The 13,765-nt window shown below is 34.9% G+C and overlaps 2 protein-coding genes across 2 annotated transcripts; one reads left to right on the forward strand and one right to left on the reverse strand.

Moving 5' to 3' along the window:
• Nucleotides 1–706: 706 nt before the first annotated feature.
• Nucleotides 707–3,125, forward strand: LOC132750081 (uncharacterized). Its single transcript, XM_060740019.1, has 3 exons — nt 707–748; nt 1,277–1,342; nt 2,271–3,125. Exons 1-3 carry the CDS (start codon nt 707–709, stop codon nt 3,123–3,125), a joined length of 963 nt encoding a protein of 320 aa, XP_060596002.1.
• A 6,328-nt stretch (nt 3,126–9,453) lies between these two features.
• LOC132750078 (uncharacterized) lies at nt 9,454–13,750 on the reverse strand. The gene has a single exon (XM_060740015.1). It carries the CDS (start codon nt 13,733–13,735, stop codon nt 11,102–11,104), a length of 2,634 nt encoding a protein of 877 aa, XP_060595998.1. The 5' UTR covers nt 13,736–13,750; the 3' UTR covers nt 9,454–11,101.
• Nucleotides 13,751–13,765: the final 15 nt, after the last annotated feature.

Below are 13,765 nucleotides of genomic sequence, written 5' to 3' on the forward strand. Positions count from 1 at the left end.
GCATTCAAGAAGTTGAATAATTAACTCCTTGCCTTTAATTTTGGTAGCTTCCACATAATCCTTCCATCTGAATAGAAAGTACGAACATTCCTCGCTTGTGCCAGCGGATGTAACTGATGGTCTTTTGACTTTTTAGCTTTAGCTGGCTTCACAGGAGCATCATGAACTTTGGCATGTGTAGTAATTAAGGTTGCCACTATAGCCGCATCTAGGTCAGCAGTTTCGTATTCACATGTATGTATCGGGCACTGAACTTTCGGCATCTTTGTATAATGTCCCAACACTTAGGCACGGTAGATTTTAAGGCCAAATATGACGGATATAACGTAATATGCTTCTGATAGTGTTTATATCCAATGCATTTCCATCATAAATGAGTATGGACTATATATACTGTTTCTTGATATCTTTTATTTATCAACTATGACATCTAGACTGATGGAGATCTGAAACATATACGTACGAAAGGGTAAGTGATGGAATGGAACAATAAATCAATGCTACTTACAACGTAAATAAGATGGAAACACTACGAATATGATTATTGACCAAATTTGTTTTACAAATGGTGTAAGTAAGAAAAAGGGGAGCTAACTATATGATGTCCAAATAATACACCAGAGTAAAAGGGAAGTAACTAATAGTGTATATTCCTCTAAAATTTATATCTAAACTCTTCACAGATTATGTAAAAGAACCTTCTGCAATGGAAACTGATGAGGATGTTCCTAAAGAAATGTATGATAGTGTTTACATAATAGTTAATATCAAATTTTCATTAATTGTACAAATGTTTAATATTGATATAGAGCACTTGATTACATGTCATTTGTATTTTTTGTGCATACTTCTTTTAACATGGACTATTATTCTCGATACCTTTTTCAAGAAACGCTACAAAATTATTCAAACAACTCCTACTTTACTTGCCACTCCTACTTCTTAGGCCACGTTTAGTTTTTAAACCATTCCTACCTTTTAGACCATGCCTGTGTTACTCATAGTTAACAGATTACTCTGACTTTACAGACCACTGCTACTTTTAAACCACTTTGACTTAATAGACCACTCCAACTTTACAGAGCTGCCCTACTGTACAAACCACTCCTAATTAACAAACCACTCGTTCTTTACAGACCACTTCTTCTATTTAATAAAGCACTTGTTATAAAGAGTATTCATCAGCTAATTAGCAAGCATTAGGTTTCACTTAGATATATAACTTGAGTTTTTGATACTGTTAATGTAGTCAATAAACTTTCATAAATAATTTCAGTTCTCAGCCAGAAAAGAAATGCAAAGGACTCGTGCAGATCCTAGAAATGCTTCAGCAAGACAGGAGGTAATTCACAGGACGCTTAAACAGATTTTATACATGAAATTACATATGTTTATTATTCAAACGGTTTAAAATTTCCAAATTTTCTAAGTTTATTGTTACAGAAGAGTTTTTGTTCGGTCACCCCGTATATTTAGTCACAGTTATTGTTTGACAATACTGACCTGGAACTGTCGGGAATTGCGCTCATATGTGTTAAATGACGCCAACGTATGCGTGACGTTAGAGTACGTCACTTCCTATGTTTTGTAGTATAAACGTTAATAGTTTTGAATAGACGTATAAACCAGCCACAACGTGTTGTACATTATTATCATAGTAAAGTACCCTATCCGACATTGGTGCCGTGACGAAAACATTATGAAGATAGATAAATTGCGATCATTGAGAGATGGTCAACGAAGATGTGTAGAAATTCAGTTTGAACGAATTGAATGGGGAAAAGGGAATTCATCGATAATAGAATTTTACGCAATTCTCAAAGCCATTGTCAGAAAAGCAGAGACGATCAAATCCTTAAACGAAAATATTTAAGAACTAACGGAAGTAATCGACATCGAGGAGGAAATAGTAAGCAGTGAAGAGTATGGATTAACGTTGAAGATAAATGTGAAAGAACTTCGAGCTTATAGCGAAAACAGAAAAAGCAACACTGAAGAACAAGAGAATGATTATAGCGAACCAACTTACCCGCAAAACCAGAGCAAAGACGGAAGTGGTTCCCTGGTCAAAATAATAACGTGAATAATGGTAACAGTTCTTTGCAAAAGCGAGTACATTCATTCAAATACGTCGCTCAGAGACTGCCGAAATTATCGCTACCTGTATTTAGTGATGACATTCTCGAATGGCAAAGTTTTTGGGATGCTTTTGATTCATCTGTCATCAAAACCCGAATCTAACAGAAGTACAAAAATTTAATTATTTGAAGACGCAACTCGAATGCAGTGCGGCTCAAGTTATTCAAGGATTTGCACTTACGCATGCTAATTACACTCAAGCAGTCGATTTACTGAAGGAGAGGTTCGGACAGTCTCATATAATCATTCATGCGTATATCCAGGCGTTACTAAATCTGCCAGCCCCGAACAATACTCTACACAGTATGAGAAATTATATCGACAAATTAGAAGCTCACATCCGTGGATTGAAGTCCCTAGGCCAATTTCAAAATACTTATGGAACCCTTTTAGTACCAGTCATTATAGAAAAACTTCCGGCAAAAATTTGCAAGAGTTTAGCACGAGAAAATGACAGCGATAAGCGGTTTTTAGAAACTTCACGAAGAGCGTTATACCGTGAACTGAATATCATGGAGGCCGGGCAGACTACAGATGATTTAACATGTTATAGAACTACAGCGTCGTTTTTCACGGGCACGAGACAGAAAACAGGAATCGGAAGTCATGTGACATGGAATTCCGCACGAAAAACGTTTGATGACCAGGAACAGTGTATATTTTGCAACGAATGTCACAATACCAAAAACTGTGCAAACGTAACTGATGTGAGAGCTAGAAAAGACATTATAAGAAATAAGCATTTATGTTTTAATTGCTGGAATATTCACCACCAAGTCATTAACTGTCCATCAAACTACAGGTGTTTCAAATGTAGAAGAAAACATCACACTAGTATATGTGATAGTAGTCCAGATTCAAATCTAAATATCGGTGCTAGCGAGTCAACCCGATCTTCAACCGAATATCAACCCACAAATCAAGCACAGATTGCAATTTTGCAATCAAGCGCCGCACATGAAGCGTTCATAGATTACGACACGTAGAAAAGCGTTAAAGAGAAATGAGAAGGAGTACAGTTATTATTAAATTTCACGAACACAGACTATGAACATTTATAAGATATATGAATTATCAATTGAGAGACATTTGTGTTATTTTAAAACAATGACTTTTTATTTAAATGTATTTTAGAAAGAATTTAGAATCTATATCTAAGATTTGTTGAAATTGAGTGATATTAATTTTAATAATTTATCATTTTGCGGCCCCAGAATGTCGGGAATTGCGCTCATATGCATGTGCCGTTACATGACGCGAACGTATGCGTGACGTAAGAGTACGTCACTTCCTATGTTTTGTAGTATAAACGTTAGTAGTTTTGAATAGACGTATAAACCAGCCACAACGTGTTGTACATTATTATCGTAGTATAGTACCCTATCCGACAGGGACATTTGAATATTCAATGCTCTTTTGCCGGCAATTATCGGATTCTGCCGCATACAATTTAAGAAATTAGTAAGGAAAATCTAAAAAAATGTTTATCGAGGATTCGAACTTGCAACTTCATCGTTCTTACCACTTGGCTATCAGGCCATAATTATGCCTGAAATAATCGAGAACTTAACTTTCATACAATTCAATGGATAAATCGTAATGAATTGAGGAACATAACGACAAATCTCCTGAAAATGAATGAGTGTTGGGTTTCCTCCATTTAACATTGCTCAGCAGGACTTGTATTTGAGCGAGTTTATTTATTTTATTTAACCAGAAAAGTACACCACTTTTGCACAAATGTTACTGAATAACACTTTTTCACATTTATATGCTGACAGCCACCTGTATGTGACATGCCTGCCACATAACTTCAATTAAATTCTATTTGAATTTATTCTACCCATTGTTATTGTATATTTGTAAACATGGGAGACATTAAGATTTATTCTACTCATTGTTATAATATATTTTTAAACGATGGGGGACATTTAGATTTATTCTACCCATTGTTAATGTATATTTGTAAACGATGGGGGACATTTAGATTTATTCTACCCATTGTTCTTGTATATTTGTAACCGATCGGGGACATTTTAGGAAAAAATGCAAGATAAAAATAATAACATATGTAAACTGAAATGTTTTATTGTTTTATATTTCACTGACAAAATTACGAAACAAAATCAAAATTCTTCTAGGTAACATAGTTATTACAATGATTATAAAACCATCTCATGCATGAATGCAATAATGCAATAAGTAAAATTTGGATGAACCATGGCTTTTGTTTTCATTCAAGAATATACCTGTCCCTGAATATGTAGTGAGAATTCTACTATGACACCCAGTTTGTATGTCAAAACAAAAATTAACCTGAAACCGGTCTTGTACATGTTTCAAAATCTAGAGGATATTTTTCTAACCGTTGAATACCGTGGAATGTATGACTTTTTAGGATAACGAAGATAACGGATTTGTAATAAACACAAAGGGTTTACATTTTGATTTAAAGATATTTATTTAAGTTCGATTGCGAAACAAGTTCTTGCAACTTATATTATACACTTTCGAGTCAGCTTCCTGGAACCAACCAGTGACGATGTCATACAAAGAAACATGGTCGTGACCTTAAAAGGGCTCGAACCCATGATCCCTGGGTTGAGAGGCAGACACATTAACCACTAGGCCACCACTCCCCTTTACAACTGTAGTATAATTTGAAAGCAGTTTTGATGTATACTAAATAGAAAAATTGTTCAAATGTGTAAATGTACAAATAAAGTGATTTAATCAAGTCAAGCACATTTGATATATACATACTTGTACAATGAGTATATTACTGACTTTTTAATATTAAACTATTTTTAAGATCTAATGTTCTTTAAGCATATAGTTTTAAAACCTTTAAAAGTATCACATCAGTAAATATTACTATATAACTATGAAAAAACAACACAACAACACATAATTATAAAACAATTATTAACATCCATATCGAAAACATAAACATAACAATATCCTAATTAAAATATATAAGATTCTTTCTCATATAGATCCAAATATGTTTTGTTTGATAGCTAGAATTTTCGAATTTAAACTACATAATTTTATCTACCCACGGCTAGAAATGTAGGTTATAGTCATAAATACATATAAAATTACAGTTATCATATTTGAGCAAATGACAGGAATGTATCAATGTATCCACGTAACAAAATATCAGAAACTATAAGACAAGCCGATCTGTGCACAAAAATAGTCTAATTAGTTTGACGTGAACGGTTTGATCCATTTTACGGACATTTTTATCTCCATCATACCGTTGGAAAAAGACATCTCCAGTCCAAAATTATTTCGCTGTCTCTTGGACAAGTTTGATTAGCTGGCAATATAATAAGTACATGTATATGGAAAATGTCATAGTTTATTCATTAATATGCTTATTTGAATGAAGTTAACAACATTGATACTATAATGTATAAGGTGTAAAATTCGACTGAAAAGCAAAACTAAACTATTTGCACATATGCGTAGCTATGGAAAAGTACAGTACTTATCCAAAACCCCTTGTACAAACAAGAGGTTCATGATGGCCCTAGATCGCTCACCTGACCCATCGAACTCATCCGAGCAATTACCTAGACAAGCATCCTGACCAAGTTTGATGACAATTGAGTCAAAAATGTGACCACTAGAGTGATAACAAGGTTTTTCTTTTTTTATATGCCCGAAAGAATTTCGGACATATTATGTTATACCCCCTGGCGTCCGTCCGTCTGTCCGTCCGTCCGTCTGTCCGTCTGTTAGCAATTTGGTTTCCGGAGCATAACTTAAGTTCCATTTGGCCCACAATATTCAAACTTCATAGGATGATTGTCCATATTGGGTAGAAGACCCCTATTGATTTTGGGGTCATAAGGTCAAAGGTCAAGGTCACTATGACCTTAAAACTGAAAACAGTTTCCGGAGCATAACTTAAGTTCCATTTGGCCTACAGTGTTCAAACTTCATAGGATGATTGTCCATATTGGGTAGAAGACCCCTATTGATTTTGGGGTCATAAGGTCAAAGGTCAAGGTCACTATGACCTTAAAACTGAAAACAGTTTCCGGAGCATAACTTAAGTTCCATTTGGCCTACAGTGTTCAAACTTCATAGGATGATTGTCCATATTGGGTAGAAGACCCCTATTGATTTTGGGGTCACAAGGTCAAAGGTCAAGGTCACTATGACCTTAAAACTGAAAACAGTTTCCGGAGCATAACTTAAGTTCCATTTGGCCCACAGTGTTCAAACTTCATAGGATAATAGTCCATATTGGGTAGAAGAACCCTATTGATTTTGGGGTCACAAGGTCAAAGGTCAAGGTCGCTATGACCTTAAAACTGAAAACAGTTTCCGGAGCATAACTTAAGTTCCATTTGGCCCACAGTGATCAAACTTCATAAGATGATTGCCCATTTTGGGTAGAAGACCCCTATTGATTTTGGGGTCACAAGGTCAAAGGTCAAGGTCACTATTACCTTAGAACTGAAAACAGTTTCTTGAGCATAACTTAAGTTCTATTTGGCCCACAGTGTTCAAACTTCATAGGATGATTGTCCATATTGGGTAGAATATCCCTATTGATTTTGAGGTCACAAGGTCAAAGGTCAAGGTCATATTACTTAGAAATTGAAAACAGTTTCTTGAGCATAACTTAAGTTCCATTTAGCCCACAATATTCAAACTTCATAGGATGATTGTCCATTTTGGGTAGAATACCCCTATTGATTTTGGGGTCACAAGGTCAAGGTCACTATTATTTTAAAACTGAAAACAGTTTTCGGAATATAACTTAAGTATCATTTGGCCTACTGTGTTTAAACTTCATAGTATGATTGTCCATATTTGGTAGAAGACCCCTAATGATTTTGGGGTCACAAGGTCAAAGGTCAAGGTCACTTTTACCTTAGAATTGAAAACAGTTTCTGGGGCATAACTTAAAGTTCCATTTGGACCACAATATTGAAACTTCAAAGGAGGATTGTTATTTGAAGGAGGTAATACTTTATTTTACTCCCATGTCTTACAAATGCTTCATCTTTACTAAAAAAAAAATCACTTTCGGGCATATAATGCTCCGCCTAGCGGTGCTCTTGTTAGCTCCTGTGACCTAGTTTCTTTTTTTAAATGACCTGTGTTCGAACTCATCAGGGCAATTACCTAGACAAGCATCCTGACAAAGTTTGATGACAATTGTGTCAGAAATGTGATCACTGGAGTGTTTTCAAGGTTTTCAATATTTGGGCGGTGTGATCTAGTTTTTAACCCCATGTGACCCATATATAAATTTGACAAAGAAATCATTAAACAATTTTTCGGACCAATTTCCAGGATAATTGGATCCAAAAAGTAGCCAATAGAGTATTAACAATGTTTTTATTTTTTTAGCTCCTGTGACCTATTTTTTCATCCGAGATGAGCAATTACCTAAACAAGCATCCTGACCAAGTTTGATAACAATTGTGTCAAAAATGAAATCACTAGAGTGTTAACAAGGGTTTTCCATATTTGGGCGGTGTGACCTGGTTTTTGACCTCAGGTGACCCATATTCAAACAAACTTGACATAGAAATCACCAAAACAAACTTTCAGACCAATTTCCAGGATATTTGGATCAAACAAGAGGGTCAAGAGGGCCACTAGAGTGTTAACAAGATTTTTCTATTTTTAGCTCTTGTGACCTAGTTTTTCGTCCGAGAGGACCCATGTTAGAACTAATCCGAGCAATAAACTATAAGTATAAAAGCATCCTGACCAAGTTTTATGACAATTGAGTCAAAAATGTGACTACCAAAGTGTTAACAAAGTGTTTCCATTTTGGACAATATGACCAAGTTTTTGACCCTAGGTGACCCATATCCAAATTGGATCTAGAAATCATCAAAACAAACTTTCAGATAAATTTCCAAGATATGTGGATCAAAACAGTAGCCTCAAGTGTTACAAGGGTTTTCTATTTTTAGCTCCTGTGACTTAGTTTTTCATCCGAGATGACCCATGCTCGAACTTGTCTGGGCAATTACATAGAAAAGCATCCTGACCAAGTTTGATGACAATTGAGTCACAAATGTGACCACTAGAGTGTTAAAACGCTTTTTTAAGCTCCTGTGACCTAGTTTTTCATCCGAGATGACCCATCTTCGAACTCATTTGAACAATTACCTAGACAAGCATTCTGACAAAGTTTGATGACAATTGATGTGACCACTAGTTTCTTTTTTAAGCTCCCGTGACCTAGTTTTTCATTCGAGATGACCTATGTTCGGACACACCCGAGATATTACCTAGACAAGCATCCTCACAAAGTTTGATGATGATTGAGTCAAAAATGTGACGACTAGAGTGTTAACAAGGTTTTTTTTTCTATTTTTAGCTCCCGTGACCTAGTATTTCATTCGAGATGACCAATCTTCGGCCTCATCCGAGCAATTACCTAGACAAGCATTCTGACTAAGTTTGATGATGATTGAGTCAAAAATGTGACGACTAGAGTGTTAACAAGGTTTTTCTAATTTCAGCTTCAGTGACCTAGTTTTTCATCCGAGATTACCCATGTTCAAACTCATACGAGCTTTTACCAAGACAAGCATCCTGACAAAGGTTGACGATGATTGAGTCAAAAATGTGACCGCTAGGGTGCTAACGGACGACGGGATCCTAAAAGCTCACCCTGAGTTACCTCAGGTGAGCTAAATATGTATGAATGGTTGTTGCTATACGTCAAACGTCTCATGTACTTTATGCGTATATCCGCTTATAATGGGACTTATTACCTTTCAGAATTCTTTATTATAACTCATGTAAGTGTGCTTTCGCCAAGGACACCTACTAACCACAATATTCCCGATTTAAAGCCCTTACCATCGTCCTTTGAGTGTTCAAAGCAAAAGAGAAAAAAATGTAATGTTTAATCATGACATTACAAAAACTCAACTATAGAATTGTTACATATAGAATTGTGCATATATTGTAAAGAAAGCAATCTTATCTTCAAAAAGATCCTATCCATGTTTTTTTTTGTTGTTTTTTTTTAAATACATGGATATGGTCTTAAGTCGTTGATCCATAAACATACAAATAATATTAACAGGTTTAATTTGTCTGGTTATATCAGGAACGTTATCTTATGCTTACTCATTATATAAACTCAGATTTTTCATGCACGTGAATAACATTTAATTAAAGAAAACAAGCTTGGTTAGGTATAAGATAATATACAAAAACTAAATATTCAAGTCAATGGAAAACAAAAGTGACATAAGAGTGTCGTATACATGTACATGTAGCAGGATTTGATCATTTCTATCAAATCTTAAGAAGTAAGTTTAAATAATTTTTATTTTGTCAATAAACATATGTTAATAAAAAGACAATTTAAACTTGCATGCCTATACTAGTCTATATGCCAACGACCTCTTAAACAAAATCCTTGATAAAAGTTTGGGCTAATCTCTATTTAATATGATTCTTCATATAGGATAATCAATAACAATTGCAATTCTAACAAAGGGTTAGTTTCAAGTGTTACACAAAATAAAAATTGTAGTAAAGTAACACTGAAAAATATAATTCATAGAAAAACAATTACATGTAGCTCATGTTGGATTTCAGACAAATTAAGTGAAGAATTATTATATTCAGCTTGTTTGCATTAACACAAAGACATGAAGCAGAAAATGACTGAATATCTCGTTCAATGTTCATTGAACAAAAAGATGACTCTGGTTTTATGATTTTTAATTTTTGAAAATGGACAAATAAGGAAGCCTCGTCAATATATGTTTTCGCAATGAAGGACTTTGCCTGTCTGTGTCAGTTAAAGTTAACATCGTTTTAAAGTGAATTGGTATAGAAATACTATAAATGATTATGTTGATATTCTTCAGTATTATTATATGATAGCAAACCACAAAGTCTATTATATATGGATGTTGTTAATAAGTAAGAGATTCATAGTCCGATATAACATACATGTACATTTATATAGCAAATAGATTTGTCTAGAACAAAATGTTATTATTCCTCATATTAAACCGCTAAGAACTCTATCAACATTTTTTTCAAGAAATATTTCATAAGAATATCCAAATGGTGCATTTCAACTGTTTTTATCAAAATTGGAAATATTTGAGGAAAATATGCCCATTGTAGACCAGTTCACTTTAAGGATACTTTCTGTTTCAATTCATATGATCACAACAGCGTTCCTTTTTCAATTTCTCTTACAGCTACCAAGCCATTTGTTTCAGTTTCAATTGGCATGTTTGTGTTCTCTAGGTTAAGAGTATGGACAAGTTAAATAAATGGTTTTATCTTCTCCTCCGGTGGTTCTTTTAAGAACGACACTCAAATGTGTTTCTCTTTAATATGTTTTGACCTTAATTATATCGTATGTCCTCTTGTTTGACTGTACAATTGTGAAAAGTTTGTTTCTCATTGGAACACAGTTACTTTTTGTCAATTTGTTTAAAGACCGAGATATACTAAGCTGTGTCTCATTTTCAAGTGTTTCCTAAACTTTATGATTTTACTTTTTAACGATATGTTTGTTACGGTGTGATTGTGTGTATAACTCAAATTCTTTACATTTCTGTAATGGTGTGTACGATCGCTCGTTTTTATTTTATTCTCATTGCAGTGCCTTTCTCTGCTTTGTTTAAAATTATTTGCTATGTATTGTAGCTTTCCGTCTTATACTTAACCCGCTTTCTTGTTTTCCTTCCATGACCTAGGGGCTATTCATGTCCGAACAGGTTTACGCCAGTGTTGACAGCTAGGGTAAGATCACTAGGTACATGATAACTTCATTTTATCATTAATTAATTAATTAGGTTCTTAATATATTTACAAGAATTTCATAACCTGTACATGTAGCAATTTATGCAAAATGTTCAGATATTACTATTTTATTGGTAAAAGTTTCTTCTGTATATTAGGTTATTCCGTTTCTTAAATTGAATGAAATCAGCAGTATTTAATCACATGGTTTGCTTTTCTTTGCCGGGGTTTGATTGTCAGCTTCATTTATGTGAGAAGAGTTATGTTGGTCACCAACTTCCTCTAAGTATGTTCTTTTAGGATTATCGCATTGATCTAAGTTAACTACGATAGCGTGCATTTGTCCATCTTGAGCTAAATCATCTACTTGCAAGGTCGATGTGCCTGGTGTATTTGGCAAACTGATATCTTTATCACTTTGCTGAGGAAGCAGTCCAATGATATCAAGATAAATATCATACTCCGGGGTGTCTTTCAACTCTGGTAGTTTTTTCATGGCAATATGTAGCGCTGTTTGTCCTCTGTAATCGGTAGCATTGTGTATGCCATGTCTCACTGAAATATCTGCAAGTTTCTTTACCACTCCACATTTTCTTTCTTCTAGTGCTAACATAAATGGAGTCTGTTTCTTAACGTCATCAACACAGTCTACCGGTATACTAAGCTCTTCTAGAATGTCAATTAAGTCTATGTCTTGGTGGAAGACAGCTATGTGGTAAAGTTTAATACGTTGCATGTTGTCAGTCAGGTTTACAGCGTAGTCGGCCTGCTGTCTGTTGTGCTGTAACAATAGTTTCACTACATCAGTTTTTCCCTCCACAGCCGCTTCATGAATAGGGCAAAATCCATTTAAGTTCCGTGAAAACATACGTGGTCTTCGCAGTAGCATTTGTTGTACAACTTCTTTTTGACCTTTTCTGCATGCTTTGTGCAATAAAGTGTCATGATTCAGGTCATCTTCAATTGTAGTATCTATTTCGTCTGCAGAGCAGTTCAAGCTGAGTATGCATGTCACGGCTTCTTCGTTATCATTCTCAAGAAACATCTGCAATAAACGTTTACCGTTCTTTGTATAACTGCTTATTTCCTTGTTACTTCTTTGTAACAGAAACGTGACGATTTCCCTATTAGCTACTTCAAGTGCAGCGAGAATAACATTTGGATCATCTACAGGAGCGCCCAGATTTGCCAAGAACTCTACCATTTCTTTATTACCATGTTTTACTGCGAGAAGTAACCCAATCAAAATATTGGTTTTCAAAATAGAGCAACCGTCATCAGATTGTCTGTCCGCAGTTTTCATTTCATTGTAACAGACAGAAAGAAAATCTTTGAATTCTGTCATAGAATGTTTCACCAAAAATGCAAACAAGCATATGTCAGCTTTACATATGCTTTTATCGAGGATCTTTTTGAAACCTTCAAATTCATCTTCAACTGTCGATACTGGTGTTGTCAGTATTTTTACAGCTTTCTCTTTCATTGTATCTTTCAAGAAAATTTCACAAAACAGCTTGCTACGGAAAACTGGATAGAGGAGTGGAAAACATTTCATATACTGGGGTTGAGACTCATTTTGATCTTCATTACATGTCAAATCAACCACAATCACGGGACAGACAGACTCCTCTTTAATCAGACCACCATTTATTTCCACAAGTATATCTCCAATTCGTGTGGAGAGAACATCAAACCTGGAACGCGGTATAAAAATTTCGAGGCCAGTACACTCCTCCTCCCTTTGGACAGCCATGCCACGTGTGTTGTCATCAATGCGGACAAACTTGGCAATGAATGATGAAGGACAGTACTTCAACACAGCCGTTCCGTTTCTTTCATAAGCAACAAGTCCAAAAACGTCGCTAATGATACTATGGCTAAAAGTAATAGTTTCTTTTACTTTGTCATAGTGTATAAAGTCTGAACTGTGAGACAAAAGTGATGCTCTAATAGTTCTTAGTTCTTTTTCAGGTCTGAACTGTAACTGTTGAATTGGATCTAATATTGATCTTGGAGTACATGATACTGTCTGCTCTAGCTTATTGCAATAAATTTTCTGTGGTTTTTGGGCCCAGAGAACAAAGAAAGCAAGGAAAACCTTTTCATCTCTTTTGAAAATCTCTTCAAGACATTGTTTAAGATGTGTAAATGGACTTTCAAAAAATGCATGTTCCTGTTTGAAAAGATCATCATGTTGACAAAATAGCCTAGCACACTCAGGAAAACCGACAGCAAATGGCGATGTTTTGCTTGCTGCAGTTATACAGTCTGTGACCTTTTCAGCAGAAAGTTTTCTGCCTTTCATGTCAATGTGCTTCTGAAGTATTTCTTTCTTTTCTGTGTCAGTCAAGTCTGTAGATGTCATTGTCAATGTATTACTGTCATTTATCAAGTGTGAAATATTCATTGATTCGAGGGCTTCTTTCATGATGTATGTACGACACGTAATAATGACCTTAAGACTTTTATCTCTTACATAATGACCAACCTGGGAAAAGATCGTCTGCCATTTTCTGCTATCACCCTTTTCAAATTTGTCTCCAAATAAATCATCAATCAATACAGTATCTACTATAGAAGTATTCAGAATATCCCAGTGTGAAGTTTTATTGACCTTCAAGCATTTATTTGGGTCTGTAACGAGTTTGATACCGTTTGTAGATTTTCCTGCTCCCAATGGACCGGTCAGTAATACTATCCCCTTTTCATTTAGTATTTTTCTGGCTTTTTTGAAAACATTTGTCTCAACAAAGAATCTATCATCTACGACATTAGACAATTCTCGCTTTGTGCGTTCTGTTTGAAATAAAGTTATGTTGCGGTTTATCATTCAATTAATATTTTTCATGATTCGAGTATA

Source organism: Ruditapes philippinarum, unplaced genomic scaffold (assembly GCF_026571515.1).
Source record: "Ruditapes philippinarum isolate M1 unplaced genomic scaffold, ASM2657151v2 ctg1899_1_1_1_1, whole genome shotgun sequence".
NCBI lineage: Eukaryota > Metazoa > Mollusca > Bivalvia > Venerida > Veneridae > Ruditapes > Ruditapes philippinarum.